This window comes from Oryza sativa, chromosome 5 (genome assembly GCF_034140825.1).
Source record: "Oryza sativa Japonica Group chromosome 5, ASM3414082v1".
In the NCBI taxonomy this organism is placed as follows: domain Eukaryota; kingdom Viridiplantae; phylum Streptophyta; class Magnoliopsida; order Poales; family Poaceae; genus Oryza; species Oryza sativa.
Genome location: NC_089039.1, coordinates 25470987 through 25488338, shown reverse-complemented (window position 1 = coordinate 25488338; position 17352 = coordinate 25470987). Strand labels below are relative to the sequence as shown.

Sequence of the window (17352 nt, the reverse complement as noted above, 5' to 3'; positions counted from 1 at the left end):
GCCGCCGCCGCGTCGCTCCGTCTTCACCTCTCGCCTCGCAGCGCCGTGCAGCACCTCGGTCACCGTTGTTCATCGCCGGAAACCCACCGGAACGTGGTACCTCTCGGTCGCCGGTGAGCCCCACCATTCCTCTCCTCTCTGGCGTGGTATTCTCGCCGCTCCGGTCGCCTATTTCCCTCCCTAACCGCTCCAATAATTTCCCTAGGTCTTGCCGGCCCTCGGCCGCGGCTCCGCCATGGTCGGGCGTCGTCGGACCGCCGTTCCCGTCGCCTCCCGTGTCGGCCGCCGCCATCCTTTCCGCCGCCGGTCGCCTCCCCATGGTCGTCCCGTCGCCGGCGCTCCTCGGTGAGGACCCCCTTCATCTCCTTTCCCTTTCCCCTCTTTTCGTCGCCTCCCGTGCGTGCCGTCGCGCCGGTGGTCGTCGCCGGCGACCATCGGGCCGTGCGCCGTCGCTCCCGGCCGGCCGACCGGTGAGCTGGCTCCCGCTCGCCCGTGGCCGCCCGATCCTCCTTCGGGGCGATCTGGGCCGTCCACGTGGCCTTCCCGTGCCGCCCGCGTCGGTGCCTCTGTGGCGCCACGTCGGCGCCACCTCCGCTAGCCGTCCGTCGTGGCCGCCACGTGTCTGCCACGTGGTGCGCCCGCGGACCAGCGCATGCGTGGACTCGGTCCACGGTGCGCCCGCCACCCGTGAGTCACCGTCAGGTGGGGCCCGCTTGCCGGCGCCACCTCTCCCCCGTCGGATGACGTCATAATTGATTTAAATTGCGCAATAAATCGGTAATAATTCTAGAAATTCATTAAAATGGCTCAAAACCTTCTAAAATTCATATCTAATTCATTCGAACTCCGAATTGAGCCATTCAACTTGCAAAATTCATCTAAAATTGAGCTCTACATGTTTGTTTACTTTTTATGTACTGTTTTCTTGGTGTTTATTAGAGTTTTTCCTCGTTTTGCGTGCCAGCGTGTAGTTTCCGTCGTTTCGGAAGTCCGCGGTCGCGAGGAAAAGAGTTCAGAAGATCAAAGTGAAGAAGCAAGGCAAGTCACACATTCTCCTTGAGCATGTTGATCCCAATTTATAAATGTTTTACCGTTTACAAATAAATATGCATGTTTTGCTAATTACATGGGATCAGGGTTTTCCTATCTGCTCGCTTGCGCCATGTTTACTTGATATCTGTTCTTTGTCAACCTTGGGTAATAAATTGACTAGCTTGTGTTACTTATGTGACCTAGCTAGAACTATATGCTTAGCCATGCTTAATTACCACTAGCTCAGTCGATGGGATAATTGCAGTATTAGACATTCTAGTATCTTGTTGAGCTGCGTGCTCGAGACATCTGGCCATGTTTTATGGTCGTAATTATCCAACTAAAATGCGACTGAATGGTGGGCTGTGGATGCATGGTTTTGCGAGTCGCACCCATAGCAATTAAGGACCGGTTCACGGGAAACCCTGGAAGACTTACAGCGCTTGCCACAAGCGGGAATGGGTAACTGCTTGATCTGAAGTATAGCTCGACCCTTTCCTAGGCACCGGTGGCGAGGGTGGGCGTGATGGAGTTGGGTCGGCCGGGGTGTCCGGTTGTCCAGCTGCCGGATTCACCGCGGCGCAAGAGGGGACCGCCCACTGCCTTTTGAGGGGTGGGGGTGAAACCTTAGCGTGGTGTGGATGGTTAGGGGAGGGTTATGCGAAGGGTCTCGTCACAATCACTCGACATGGTGACGTGTGCATCATGGGCACATGATGACGCGGTGACATGTCGGTGGGTTGTGTCTTGTGGGTACAGTTGTGCACCTCTGGCCAGAGTAAAACTATTCGAATAGCCGTGCCCGCGGTTATGGGCGATCGACCAGATTCACCGTGATTAGTCTCACACCTAATAAATCGACCCAATGCACTGTAGTACAGGTGGGTTGGTTGGGCCTGTTCAACGTGGTGTAGCGTTGATCAGTGGAGATTTAATATTACTTTAATTACTCAACAGTTTTACTGTTTTGCTCAATAAAATGTTTTACAACCGCCTTTATGCAAATAGCCACAAACCGTCCTTGTGTTCCCCCTTGCACGTCTGCATCGTTGGTGTGGCTTGCTGAGTACGGTGGTTGTACTCAGCCTTGCTATTATTCCCCCTTTTCAGAAGTGTAGTGCTTCTGAGCTGAAGATGGAGTTAGAGGACCAAGGCTCAGACCCCAGTTGAGTTTTGCCTGTGGAGTGGAGCTGAAGCCCCGCTAGGATCGCCTTTTTCCGCTGCTGCTGCTTTTGTTTCGGTGTGAGGACTAAGTGCCTCTTCTGTAAGTATTTTACGCTTTATTTACGTTTGGAACTGTTTATTACTTGTCGTTTTGTGTACCCTGGCTGGTCCTGGACAGGGATTTAATACACAAAATAGTCTGGAAATTTGGGCTAAATTTCTGGGCGTGACATCTGGGTTGTCGCTTCTTTGCACTTCAGGCGGGAGCACTATCGTTGCACTTGGATTATAATTCAAATCCAAGACATCTCTAATTGCTTCCTTCTCATCTTCCACTATCATATTGTGAAGGATAACACAAGCTTGCATTATGTTGATAACGTCCCCCTGCTTCCATAACCTTGCTGGTCGACGAATAATATCAAAGCGTGATTGCAGCACACCAAATGCGCACTCGACATCTTTCCTCGCCCCTTCTTGCTTTAATGCAAATAATTTGTCTTCCGCCAACTGAGGGGCCGTCACTGTCTTCACGAATACTGCCCATTCTGGATATATTCTATCGGCAAGATAGTAACCCATGTCATATTGTGTTCCGTTTACGTTGTAGTGTACCGTTGGAGCTTCCCCTTTTATTGCTTGAATAAATAGTGGCGACTTGTTTAGAACGTTTATGTCATTCTGAGACCCGGCAGTACCAAAAAAAGCATGCCATATACGAAGATCTTTAGTTGCCACTGCTTCAAGAATCATAGTAGGAACGCCTTTGTTACCACTAGTGAACATGCCTGCCCAACCTTTCGGACAATTCTTCCATGGCCAATGCATACAATCGATGCTTCCGTACATTCCAGGAAAACCACGAGCCTCATTTTCTTGTAAGATTTTTTCCAATTCATCGGCTCTTGGCAGGCGTAGATATTCGTCACCAAACTTTTCAATCACCCCTTCAGCAAATTTTCCCAAACATTCCAAACAAGTGCTTGCAGCAATCCTCAAGACTTCATCAAGTTGATCAGCCGCGGTTCCATAACCTAACATCCTGATAGCTGCTATACACTTTTGAAGCGGTGAAAGACTATTCCTACCAGTTGCATCAACTCGTTGGGTGAAATAAGGAGACCACTCACTAAGTTCATGTACGATACGCAGAAACAACGGCCGTCTCATCCTAAATCTCCTACGAAACATTTCATCGGTGTAGATAGGATTTGCGGAAAAGTAATTAGCGACAAGATCATCATGACCTCGTTCTCGATTTCTTGGTATGTACCTCCTTGGTCCACTCTGTCGACGACGGCGAGATACGGACGAAGCTTCTCCATCACCTGCAGCCTTGAATTCTTCTGCTAGCAACTCTTCGATGATCTCATCCTCTGCCAGCAACTCTTCTACGGTGAACACTTCAAAATTGTCGGCTTCTAGGAAGTCATCATCTTCATGCGGCTCCATTTACAGAATGAAAAGGAGTAGAGGGTACGGTAGTGGAAAGGAGCACATATACATAATGAAAAGGAGTAGATGGTTCCATTTTATAGTATAAAATTGAGGCTTGAATTCACGTTCACATTCACAGAAACGGGCATGCACATAACTGAAGCATTCACATAATAAAGGAGCACATATACATAATGCCTGTAACTGAAGCATGCACATTCACATTCCAGAAAGAAACTGAAGGGTACATTCACATTCACATAAGCAAATTAGTCCTCTCGGCACTCCAACAGAAACTGAAACTGAAGCATGCACATTCACATTGCAACAACTGAACCTGAAGCATGCACATTCACATTCCAACAGAAACTGAAGTGCACATTCGCATTTACAAATCACATTCACATTAATTCAGAAACTGAAACTGAATGAGACCTCTCGGCATTCCAACTGACCTCACAGGATGTATATATCTACCAGGATGTATACCTCCCAGCCATGACCACAATCAAATCAATATTTAGCTCCCAGTATATACCTCCAATGATCAAGCTCTGAATTTATTTCCTAAATTTCCCCTTTCTGATCATTTGCAGATTCTCATCAAAGTATATGTATAGAGACATACACTGAACCTGCTGAAAGATTATATATACTCATCTTTTTCCCTAGATTATATATGTATAGAGACATATATGTATAGAGAGAGTACAAAAAGAAAAGGAATGCAATAAAAGGCTAATATGCTCATCTTTTTCCCTAGATTATATATACTCCATATCAGTAGTATAGTGTATCACTGAACAAGCTAGTTCATTTCAGTTACAGGGTTCTAGCTAACTAAATCTCTGCATTTGAGTTTGGCTCGCTTTTGCGAATTATCTCATGGCAGCTAGTTCATTTCAGTTACAGGGTTCTAGCTAACTACTGTAACCATATAACAAAGGAAGGGATTACTGACATTAATAATCAGGTAGTATAAACAGAGTAACATCTAGAGATAGCTTCATCCAATCCACAATCAATTCATAATATAAACAACCATCAGATTTTTATTTCTCTCAAAAGTTGAATATAACCTCAATATCATTAGGATAAAATGCTGCATGATGCAAAAAAATTTAGAGTCAAGTAATTAAATTGTAGAATGCCTTTTCCAAACGAGCTGGGGCTGCCGCCGCCGCATCCGAGGCCTCAGGTGTGCCTCCCTTCTTCTTCCTACCTGCAGCCGCCGTGGACATCTCAGCAGCACCCAAATCAAGCGAGGGGAGTTGGAGATTGGGGGAGTGGGAGATTGGGAGAGATTGCTGCGCTATATGCTGGAGCAAATTTCCCGGATTGGGGGAGTGGGAGGGGAGTTGGACGAACCTGGATTTCGCGGGGAAATTTCCCGCGCGCGCGCTCTCCGCGCGGGATCCTGCCGCGCCGTCGCCTCGGGACGACGAGCTCGTACAACGGTGCTGAGCTTGCCTCTTCCGCCTCGGAGCACGGGTCGTCGCCATCGCCTCGCGAGAGGACGCAGCTCCCGTCGCTTGACTCAACCGGGGGGTTTTTTGCATAAAAGACATCACAGAGACGGGGCAAAAAGACCCGCTGTACGTGCCCTTAGCCTGGCCGACCGGGTTGTAGTACAAGTATAGAGCAGAGACAACTGTATTTTGATTTTTGCATGTGCAGCTGCTCACCAGGAGGGATTATAAAAACGAAACTGGGTTTCACACACACAAAACGTTTAACGTGCACGTTGGTTTTATGGTTTTGTGTACCACTTGGCAGGATTGATTCTTGGAACTTGCAGTGTGGATATCATCACCGTAGTCTACTACTGGATGCTTATGGTGGTGTTTGGATCCAAGGACTAAATTTTAGTCCATGTCATATTAGATGTTTGACACTAATTAGAAGTATTAAACGTAGACTAATAATAAAACTAATTGCATAAATGAGAGCTAATTCGTGAGACAAAATTTTTAAGCCTAGTTAATCCATAATTAGCACATGTTTACTGTAGCATCACATAGGCCAATCATAGATTAATTAGGCTCAATAGATTTGTCTTGCGAATTAGTCTAGGGATATGGAATGGGTTTTGTCATTAGTCTACGTTTAATACTTCTAATTAGTGTTCAAACATCCGATGTGACAGGGACTAAACATTAGTCCCTGGATCCAAACAGGGTCTATATATCTTCTCCGACGATCATGGGCGGATCCAGAAGAAGATTTAAGAGGGGACTTATCTCCTTCTTCCTTCTTCAATCTCCCCTACTCTCATTTTCTCTTTATTATTGCCCTTTCGTCTCCCCTTCTATCAATGGTGATCTAGCGGGGTAGGGGGACTCGAGTCCTCCCAGCACCCACGCTGGATCCGCCCCAATCGACGGTAGGAGCGAGTATTAAAAAGTGGATAGGTCTAAGTGTTTAGATGGAGAAGAAAGAAAGAAAGGAAATGCGTTGTATGCACAAGAGATGAGCCATGTATTCATGATGTAGTACATATTTATATGTTACTATTATATGAGTAAACTATTTGATTAGCTAAAATATTAATTTTTAAAGTTAGTAATTGCTGTACTATTAAACTTGTTCTAATGCTAGAGTTGATCTGATGACTCGAAAAATGGAGTTTAAGGCTGCGTTCGAGCGCAGGAGAAAGAGAGAAAGATAGTTTTGTTTTCCGCGCGCACGCTTCCCGAACTACTAAACGGTGTGTTTTTTGCAAAAAAAATTATAGGAAAGTTGATTTAAAAAATCATATTAATCTATTTTTAAAGTTTAAAATAATTAATACTCAATTAATCATGTGCTAATGGCTCACCTCATTTTACGTATTTTCCCAATCTCCTCAATCCCCTCCTTCTCAAACACACCCTAAGGCGTCAGGTGTATGATGCAACAGCAAACCGATCAACAGAGCCATGGTTCAATGCAGCTAGCTAGTTTAGTGTAATCGCACAATTTCTTCACCCATCTACTAATATGCAAATTGATTAAGACTCACCACACACGGTAACAGCTATAAGTCTACAACCGATGTACCGACCGGCACCATTTGCATGCGAGTGCGCGATTAATTCACCAAATTATCAACCCATGATCATCAAGTTGCCCCATCTTTCTTGGGACAAGGAAAAAACACGAAAGTGTCCGTCACAGTCTCGTTTTCTCCCCAACTTTTGAACTTCCTTTCGAAGCTAGCCGGATTGTGTACGTGATCTTGGTGTTGTTTCGATTTTTTTACTTGATTAATGGTGTTGTTTCCATGCACGATCCTACCCAACCCTTTATTATTTCATTTCATCGGCAAATGTAATGCCCAGTGACGGAATTTGTTCTGACCATGGGACTCAAGAACTGTTCGGCTAAAAACGTCACTCATTTTTATCCAAATCAAATGGAGGCACAGAGACCGGCAAAAGTTTGTGGAAGTAAATGCACCGGGGTGTTACGAGAGTCGTGGGTGTATGACCTTATTAGGGTTTAAATTCCAATACCAATTCTATAGAAATTTAGCGAGGCTATGAATTATCATTGGTCTCCATTTATTTAAATGCATGCTAGAAAATATTTTGTAGGCGTGTAAGATTGCGTTCAGAAGTGAGGTGAGAAACTTTACCTCCCCGTATGTAAAACGGAGCGATTTACTAACGCATAATTAATTAGCTAAAATAAACTTGAAAATAGATTAATATGATTTTTTTAAAGCATATTTTTTTAGAATTTTTTGAAAACGCTGTTTAGCAGTTTGAAAAATATAAATGCAGAAAACAAGGACATTTAGCATTTTGAGAAGAGCGCGCGTGGAAAATAAGATTAGATGGTAAAAGAATACCAAAATATGGTTTATTAACTACTATTAGTACGTGTGTGGTGATATGTGATACATGTGTGGGTGGGTGCACAGAGATGGACAAAATAAAACGAGACCGAAAACCGATTTAAAAAACCGGAACACTAATCTTATGTTTCTAGTTCGGTCATCTTTTGATAAAGACCGAACATTTTTTTAGGTGTCTTCAGTCGTCTGTCTCAAAGGACCAAATACCCGAAGTGCCCAAAGATAGGGCTTGCTTAGTTCGCTGGCCAATTTTTTTAAGTATATAGGCACATTTAAAGTATTAAATGTAGACTAATACCAAAACAAATTACAGATTTCGTCTGTAAACTGCGAGATGAATCTATTAAGCCTAATTAATCCGTTATTAGCAAATGTTTACTGTAGCATCACATTGTCAAATCATAACACAATTAAGCTCAAAGATTCGTCTCGCAATTTACATGCAAACTGTACAATTGATTTATTTTTCGTCCATATTTAATATTCCATGCATGTGTCCAAACATTTTATTTGATATTTTTGGCCAAAATTTTTTAGGATCTAGATACTCCCATAATCTAAGTATGTGTTTTGTTTTGGGATGAGGTAAGATGGGTTGGACTCATCCTTAGTTTCGGATGCGATTATCTCGTCTGTCTATTTAGCACGAGGGATGTGATGGTCTTACTTTAAAGAGGATGACCCATATGTCAAAGAAAAGTGGGTTGGATTGATCCGCTAGTTTTTGAGGAACCAGTCCAATCCAAATCTCAGGAGAATATCCATTTCAGGGATCATCCCCTCTCACCTATTCCCAAACCAAACACCTTAAAAAGTGAGTTCGATCCAATCCAACCCACTCCGTCCCTTAAACCAAACACATACTAATCTAACCATCCCAAGTGCACTTTAACTCTCTTAAATATATATTGAGCCGATCCATACCCCACAACCGAAAATAATACTAACTCCTACAACCATTAAAAATGTGTAAAATCTCTGTGGCCCAAGTGGCCTAGTCCAAGCACCTCTCCCACTTTCCCACGTATAGGAGCCAACTCATGAAAAGAAAAACAACCAAAATTTAAATTTTCAAATTTAATTTTGAAGTTGATTTCAAAATATTATTAATATATTTTTAAATTTACTTCTAAGTTGTTAAAGAACACACGTTTAAATGTTTTACCTAAAATTTATTTTTTATTTTCTAATGAAACATTTTAGCTCATTAGAAAACTTGGGCAACAGACTAGGTGGTGTTATTTTCTCCTAATATGTAGATGAAGTTTTTTTTACGTAAAAACGGGGTGGTATTAACGTATAATTGATTGAGTTTTAATTATTATAAATTTGAAAAATAGATTAGTATGATATTTTAGAGCAACTTTCATATAAAAAGTTTTCGTACGAAACGTATCGTTTAGCAGTTTGAAAAACGTGACATAAAAATCTTAATCTTTATCCAACTCTTATTAGAGAAAATAAGATTACGTTATTACCTAAGGGTGTGTTTAGTTCACGTTAAAACTAGAAGTTTGGTTGAAATTGGAATGATGTGATGGAAAAATTGGAAGTTCGTGCGTGTAGAAAAATTTTGATATGATGGAAAAGTTAGAAGTTTAAAGAAGTTTGGAACTAAACTCCTGCAATGTTCCAAGTTTCAACTCGTTTCACACGAGCCAGTGTCACCGACAAGCAGGACCCACGTGGCAGATTTTGGCGCCGCCGCGTCGCCTCTACTCCCTCCAGCGGTCAGCCTCCTTCCCAAACAAGCTACCGCCCAGATTGAACTTGAACGAAAACTCTGGAGGGAAAACTCCCGCCAAGATAAAATCTTCCCCCAAATCCCTCCTCCTTCTCCTCGCAATCATTCCTCCCAAATCTGAAATCTTGCAAGGACTCCACGCCCGAGAGGGAGAAATCGAGGGATCGGCAATGGCGGACACGGGGAGCCTGGAGAAGATGGGGCGAGAGCTCAAGTGCCCCATCTGGTGAATGTTTGATTCCCCGCTCGATCGATTCGATTTCCTTTTTTGCGCTTCGTCTTTGGATTCGCGTTCTAGGACGATTTTTGGTTCTTGGGTTCATCTCTCTTTTTTCTCGGCCATCTTGTTTTCTCCTGATGTTTTGTTGGTTGATTCTCTCCGTGGTCCTGAAACTATTTCTCACGGGCGATTTTCTTTTCGTTCGTGTGGCTTGCGATTTGTTGTGCTTTGTATTGATTAGAAATCTTGTTCTTGGCAGCCTGAGCCTTCTCAGTTCGGCGGTATCCATCTCCTGCAACCACGTCTTCTGCAAGTAAGTCTTCATCTCTCACTATTCCGCCTCGTCGTAATGCAGTTAAAATTCACAGCGTCCTGGATGGTCTTCTCCATTTCGGGCTTATATGCTGAAATTTTCCCCATTCTGCAGTGATTGCCTCACGGAATCGATGAAATCCACGTCGAGCTGCCCCGTGTGCAAGGTCCCGTTCCGACGACGAGGTTAGTGTTGTGCTCTTGCTGAATTGTGTCTACTTAATCACGTGATAGGCATGAAAAACACACGAATTAAACTAACTGCCTAGGTTTAGTGTCACTCATGGATCGGACATTGAACTATTAGAGTTTCTTATGTACTCCAAATTCGTAGTAATAGAATATGTCACGTCCGGTCCTAGATTCGTTTTTTATGGGACTGAAGGAGTAGTGCTTATCGGACTGCCGGTGATAAATTTGCTTTTCGCTGAGCATGGGCAGCACACCTCATTCAGCAATATTTCAAAATTTGATATGAAGTACTGTATTTGATGAACTTGACCTTTAGTGGAAACTTGGATATGATACCTTAATGGCTTCAGCTTGATATCTACAAGGTCCAAAACTGACACTCAAGGGCTTGGTTTGCTTGCAGAAATGCGACCAGCACCTCACATGGACAATCTGGTCAGCATTTTCAAAAGCATGGAGGCTGCAGCAGGTACCAATGTTGTCTCAACACAGGAGGCTCCTGTGGTAAAACTTGCAGGTAATTGTGTTGTAGCATGTTCTTATTCTATTTTCTAGCATATGTGCAAAGTAGCAACCTCATTGATTGATTTAGTTAAAGTGATTTTTTTGTAACTCCTTTTTTGTACTACACTGTTCAATTCAGTTACAATGTTTGTTTTGCATCTCTTCTGTGCTACATTGTCAACATAAGTTAACAGTGATTGTTCTGTGCTTCTTTGTCTGTACCCCATTATTGAATTCATTTCAACATAATGCTTGCTGGATAATTGGCTCTCTATGAAAAAAAATCTATGCTTAGAGAAGATGGATAGTTGTCAATCTTTAGCTCACTATCTTGTTCATGTTTGAAGATGGATCAGATTGTGTCAACAGCGGGAAAAATTCCAAAAGGTCACAAAAATCATTGACACGAAAAAGGAAGGTAACATCCGAGATGGAAAAAAATACAGCAAAGGATGCTACAGCTTCTGCATCCCAACCTACTACAAAGCCTTCCTTCTCTACTAACAAAAGAATACAAGTGAAACCATTCCCTGAATCTGAGACACCAATAAGAGCTGAGAAGATTATGAAGCCTGAAGAGCCAAAAAATAATCTGAATAATGATGTTGAAGGAAAGAATAAAGCAGTGGCATCGGGTCAACCTGGAAGTCCTTCATTGTCACCCTTTTTTTGGCTAAGGGAACAAGAAGAACAAGAAGGCTGTACCGCTGAGACGTTAAGTGAAACGCAATCTTTAGACACACCCTTGCGTCATAATGCACCCTCTTTTAGCGATATTAAAGATTCTGATGACGAAATCCCTTTAAATACAACTCCAAATGTAAGTTCTTCTGACCACCTCTACCGTTCTTTTTGAATTTTTCTTTTGGCTTCTCATTTTGCTACATGAGTTTCAGAGCAAAGCTGCGGCTACAGAACTCTTTGACAGTGAAATATTTGAATGGACCCAGAGACCATGCTCTCCTGAATTGTATTCCACTCCATTGAAAAAGCAGGTATTTTGCTAAGTGCCTAAGTGGATCAAGAGGCACTATACTTTTCTCACTTTTTTCCTCTTTTATGACCTGTTGATTTTCATTTATTTTGCATTTAATATTTGATGACTCAGCTATTTTGTCTGTTCAGAGTAAAGCTAAGAGTAAACTAGATCAAATTGAAGAGAAGGGTGATGAAGAAGATGTGCATATTGGTGGTTCATTTGATAAGCTGGGTAATGCAAGTAATGCAGCTCAGCTTGTCAATACAAAAGCAACAAAGCAGAAGAGAAAGAAAACAAGTCCCAGTAACAAAAACAGTGCAAAATTGTCCAATCGTGCTGAGCCCTGCATAAAAAAGTCTGATGCCAATCAACAAGGTTCAAATAGACGTAAAAGTGCTGCCCTAAAATCTTGTCAGAAAAGCAGCAGTGCTGTAGGGAGGAATACTTCAGGTAGAAGAAACAAGGCCTCTAGCAACAGCAAGCCAATTCATGGCTCTAGTGATAACTCCCCAGAGTCATATCTTCCTAAGGAGGGTTTGGATGTTGAAGCACCTGACAAACCCCTTTCTGAAAGGATCCAAAACTTGGAGAAAACTAGTCGACGAAAGGGAAGTGCAAGGAAGCTGGAAATGGCAGGGAAAACTATTTCAGATACTACAGAGAAGAATAGTGAGCCAAGAAGTAAGAGAGTCAGAAGAATGTCTGACCACGCTATAGCTAAACCGGTTGAAGTTCCTTCAGGATCTGGAAATGAAACAGAAATACCACAGCTTCACACCCTCACAAAAGGCAGCATTCAACGCAAATCCTCCAACGCTAGAAGACATAGCAAAGTTTGTGGAGAACAGGAAGGTAAGAATAAACTTGAGAACACGACAATGACACCTATTATTTTACATGGGAAATGCCAAAATAAAGAGGCAGTATGTACAGCTCCTTCAGTAAGGACTGCATCTGTTAAGTACAAGCAAGCAAAATTTAGCGAACAACCAGATTGTTTTGGAACGGAGAACTTTGGAAACCTTCAAGCATGCCCTGCACGTAATGTTTTACTGAAGAAGTGTGAGGTATCTACTTTGAAGGTTTCCTGTGCTTTCTGCCAGACCGATGTCATCACAGAGGTATCTTCTGACTTCTGCCGTGTTTATATGCAAATGTCCTTTTCTCCAAATCTAACATATTCCCTGCTAATGAACATACTCCTAGAAGATAACCAAATCTCCCTCCTTTTCTCTTTTAGGAGTCTGGAGAGATGGTTCATTATCAAAATGGGAAACAAGTCCCTGCAGAGTTCAATGGAGGAGCCAATGTGGTGCACTCTCACAAGAACTGCCTTGAGTGGTTTGTTATCCTTTCTAGTGCAAGATAATATCAGAAAAAAAAAAGATTTCAGTATGCAATATTAATCTGAATATTTTTTATTATTTTCTTGAAGGGCTCCTGATGTCTACTTCGAAGATGATTCTGCCTTTAATCTTACAACTGAATTGGCGAGAAGCAGACGGATCAAATGTGCTTGCTGTGGAATTAAAGGAGCTGCACTTGGATGCTTTGAGATGAGTTGTCGGAGAAGTTTCCACTTCACCTGTGCTAAACTAATCCCAGAATGCAGATGGGATAATGTAAGTCCATATGGTGTTCTTTATATATATTTTGAGGCAGTGGTTTCAACTATACCAGAATCATTTCTGAACGTTTGACAGCCATAAATCTGTACCTTATTGTTTTGTTTCAATTTTTTCATTGGCAGGAAAATTTTGTGATGTTATGCCCTCTACATCGGTCTACAAAGTTACCCAATGAAAATTCTGAACAGCAAAAGCAACCTAAAAGGAAAACAACACTCAAAGGGTATCTTTTGAACCTGTTGTTTGAAACATGTTTCTTAATGGTTGAACATTGACATGTACGAGCACTTACTGTAGAATAACCGGCTTTTCCAGGTCATCTCAAATAGGATCCAATCAAGATTGTGGTAATAACTGGAAATGGCCATCTGGATCACCACAGAAGTGGGTTCTCTGCTGCTCATCACTTTCTAGTTCTGAGAAGGTGCTTTCGAAAATTAGTCTTATTTTCCTGACCCTGATCGAATTAATGGCATTTCCTTCATATGCATTACAACTGAAACAAAATGAATAAATTACTCAGGAACTTGTATCAGAATTTGCAAAGTTAGCTGGCGTGCCTATTTCGGCAACTTGGAGTCCAAATGTTACCCATGTTATTGCATCAACTGATCTCTCTGGTGCTTGCAAACGGACGCTGAAGTTTCTCATGGCAATCTTGAATGGCAGATGGATTGTCTCCATAGATTGTAAGGCCATGTGCTACTAATATAACTGTGCTGAACAGCCTATATTCATATTGATCTGGTGCCCCTTGTTGCTAACTGACAACTTTGTGTCATAGGGGTTAAAACTTGCATGGAGTGCATGGAACCAATTGATGAGCACAAATTTGAAGTCGCTACTGATGTTCATGGGATCACTGATGGTCCTAGGTTAGGAAGATGCAGGGTTATTGACAGGGTAAACATTTCTTGCCATTGTTATGTACCTCATTTTCTTGCAAGGATCACTAAAAAAATCTTTTGATAGAACAAAATTGGTGTTAACCTGAAAACAGTGCCAAATCTACTTGTCCGTTGGAACAATTTTAGCTTGATATAAAAGAGGACAAGCAGAAAGTACCACCAACATGATATGTTGCTATGAATTAAAAGAAACAGGCCGTAATACTTCATGCAGCCCTGCACTTATGCATGCCATAGAATAAATTCATAGACCTGGTGTTGACAATTCCACACATTTGGAATTTTGGATGTGTTCTAACTTCTAAGCAATCTCACGTGGGTATTTTTTACGCCTAACAATCACATTGTTTTTTGTTCTTTTTTACCCTTGCAGCAACCTAAGCTGTTCGACAGCATGAGGTTCTACCTCCATGGGGACTACACAAAATCCTACAGAGGCTACCTGCAAGATCTCGTGGTTGCAGCAGGTGGAATAGTTCTTCAGAGGAAGCCCGTATCAAGAGACCAGCAAAAGCTTCTTGATGACAGCTCTGACCTCCTCATCGTTTACAGCTTCGAGAATCAAGATAGGGCAAAATCCAAGGCCGAAACCAAGGCTGCTGATCGCAGGCAGGCTGATGCTCAGGCTCTTGCTTGCGCTTCTGGAGGCAGAGTTGTGAGCAGTGCATGGGTGATTGACTCAATTGCAGCCTGCAATCTGCAACCTCTTTGAATCTAGAAGACTGCCTGGTGCCAAAATGCGAGTTCGATAGAGTAAGAAACAAGATAGAAATCTAAGATGCACAGGGCTTTGTAATGAGACTTAAATTATTTGAAAATAAGTTTACTATGCGTTGCAAAAGAAACTAGACTGCATTTCTATGGAAGTTGACTGGATAGTCATGCGCCAGATGGTTTTCCTGGCCTCCTTTTGTAATCCGTTAGTGCACAACACAAACATACAAGAATGATGGCATCAGGCACCAAAAACGTTTAGCAACAATAACAAAGATTAACAAGATAATTCTTAGTAGCTTATTGAAAACAGAACTTGAGTAGGCTTGGCGAGCTGGATCAAGTGACATTGGCCCTATTTGGGAGAGTTAAAGATTCTGAGAATTTGATGGAGAAGCTAGGTTGTTCTTATAATATAGGTGACAATTTGTATTGTTTGGAGAGTTGTAGATTCTACAGGAAGTTGTAGTTACCGGAAGCTCCCCAAACAGACCCATTATCAGTCTTTAGGCTGTGTTCTAATGTCCAAGTTCCCAACTTCAGATTTTCAATAGAAAAAGTTGTTGTAAAAAAATCATATTAATCTATTTTAAAGTTTTTTTTATAATACTTAATTATATGTTAATAATCAACCCCGTTTTCCATGCACGGGGAAAAGTCGGAACATAGCCTTATAAGTTAAACTCTTTAGACCCAAACACTTGGCCCATCCACCTTTACAATCTTTCACAACTAACTCGGCCCACTTAGGACTCACGTGCCAAAAACATGGCGTCGCCAAACAAAAACTATGCCAAAGTTATTTGTACCAAAGCGTGTAAATTTCAACTTGTTGTTCTGATAGTAACTACTCTCAACTTGTCAATTACTCCCTCCATCCTAAAATATAATAACTTCTCCACCAACATTCTCTTCTCAACCAATCACAGCCCTCCACCATTCAATTTTCCCACCTGCCTCCACTTCTCCTCCAAGCACAACATTCCTCTATTTAATCCTACCAACTTTATTAATAACCGTGTCCAACTCTAAAAATACTTATATTTTAGGACGGATGGAGTACTTATACTGTGACTGCAATTTACTCTTTATTTTACTATTAGTTGCCACACTATTCACATTACACAGTTAGTTCAATGGTGATCTAACATACCCATTATCGGTCTTTAGGCCATGTTCTAATGTCCAAGTTCCCCACTTCAGATTTTTAATAGAAAAGTTTTTGTGGGGGCTCCAGCCCCCCAACATCCACATTGTATCCGCCCAATGGACAAATGGGATGGACAAATAAGGAGAACTGCTATATTGCATAGTCCCCATCTTTCAGTAGCTACGGAGCAACATGTATCTGTTATCCCATTGTTTTGCATCTGCATCGTAAGAATTTTTCGCTATCCTTGTCGGCCCCTTGTTCACCATAACCTACTACGAATTAGACAATGGTTTTCTCCGTTAAGCATGGATTGTCGTAAATAGAGCCAACCTTGTATGATATGAACGATGTCGGATCCACCACGACGGGCCGATGTGCCACCGCTACCATCAGCGCGAGCTCACTGCTGTTGTCGCTCTGCTTGTAACTTGTGATCGATGTGGTGTGGTGGGCGAGCTTGGAGGCATCACAGTTGCATTCCTTGCCTATGGATAGTCTAACTGCATGGTGATCCCGTCATTCTCGGCAATCCACTCCAATGCCCTCCTAGATGTGTGGTTCAAGGCGATGTCGGCGTAGTCCACCAGTTGCTGCTCAGATAGAGGGACGAGGTGCTCTGTCTTGATGTAGTGGGCGCTCTCCACAGTTGCCATGGCCACGAAGGCCCAACACGAATCCATATTGTCCAACTTATACATAGGCCTGGTTTAGTTACCAACTTTTTCTTCAAATTTCTAATTTTTCCATCACATCAAAACTTTCATACACACGCAAACTTCCAACTTTTCCGTCAAATCATTCCAATTTCAATCAAACTTCCAATTTTGGCGTGAACTAAACACACCCATAATCCACTTACATAAAATTTATTGTTTATTTCATAATCACCAATAAGACTCATGGTGTAAGCACATGCAAGGTTTGCCATTTCGTTTTACATATTTATATTGGGGCTAAAATTTTGAAATCTTAGAAATTTCAGGACACAAAATTTGAAATTTAGATAGATTTTGATTGAGTTTGAATAAATTTTGACCATATTCAAATTTTTATAGAAAATTTCAAGCGAAATAGTTTCATGCCAGGGGTCCGAAAATTTGGAAATTTTGAACTAAAATTTCAAACGCTAACTACAAAAGCATATAGTTACTAGTGATATGATACTCCACATCACATGTCAGAGTAAAATATTAAGGGTCACAAGTTAAACAAAAGATAGTTCATAAATGCCTATGGTTAATGGTTAATAGTACCTCCTGTCACAAAATAAGTAATGTTTTAGACAACTACACGGTCACCAATGCACTTGTTTTATTATAATATTTTAAAATTTTATTTAATATAAATCTAACCATATTATTTTTGAAAGTTGGATCAGAATATTTAAAGAAAAATTGATCATCAAAGTTGTATTCCAAAAATTTGTGAATGATGGAGTACAACATTGGAGTAGTACACTCCAATATGGTGATCGTGGCAACGTGGTACCTCAACTTGTTTCAATATGGTGACCATGGCAGCGTAACA

At 41.8% G+C, this 17352-nt stretch overlaps 2 protein-coding genes and 1 long non-coding RNA gene across 5 annotated transcripts; 1 reads left to right on the top strand and 2 right to left on the bottom strand.

Annotated features, from left to right (window-relative positions):
- Positions 1-183: 183 nt before the first annotated feature.
- Positions 184-3387, bottom strand: LOC136351177 (uncharacterized). The gene has a single exon (XM_066310952.1). It carries the CDS (start codon positions 3385-3387, stop codon positions 2317-2319), a length of 1071 nt encoding a protein of 356 aa, XP_066167049.1. The 3' UTR covers positions 184-2316.
- Positions 3388-4662: 1275 nt separating this feature from the next.
- LOC112938992 (uncharacterized) lies at positions 4663-5115 on the bottom strand. Its single transcript, XR_010741622.1, has 2 exons — positions 5002-5115; positions 4663-4855 (listed from the first exon to the last, which is right to left on the bottom strand). It is a non-coding gene; the product is annotated as an uncharacterized lncRNA (long non-coding RNA).
- Positions 5116-9313: 4198 nt separating this feature from the next.
- On the top strand, positions 9314-14927 carry LOC4339293 (protein BREAST CANCER SUSCEPTIBILITY 1 homolog). Of its 3 annotated transcripts, none has more exons than XM_015782755.3 (14): positions 9314-9441; positions 9695-9748; positions 9863-9933; positions 10343-10456; positions 10800-11263; positions 11340-11438; positions 11569-12543; positions 12663-12763; positions 12858-13044; positions 13173-13273; positions 13348-13474; positions 13574-13739; positions 13835-13953; positions 14332-14927. In XM_015782755.3, exons 1-14 carry the CDS (start codon positions 9386-9388, stop codon positions 14668-14670), a joined length of 2973 nt encoding a protein of 990 aa, XP_015638241.1. In that variant the 5' UTR covers positions 9314-9385; the 3' UTR covers positions 14671-14927. The 3 variants fall into 3 exon arrangements, with proteins under 3 accessions (XP_015638241.1, XP_015638242.1, XP_015638240.1); XM_015782756.3 differs by having other exon boundaries at positions 10791-11263; positions 13366-13474; XM_015782754.3 differs by having other exon boundaries at positions 10791-11263.
- Positions 14928-17352: the final 2425 nt, after the last annotated feature.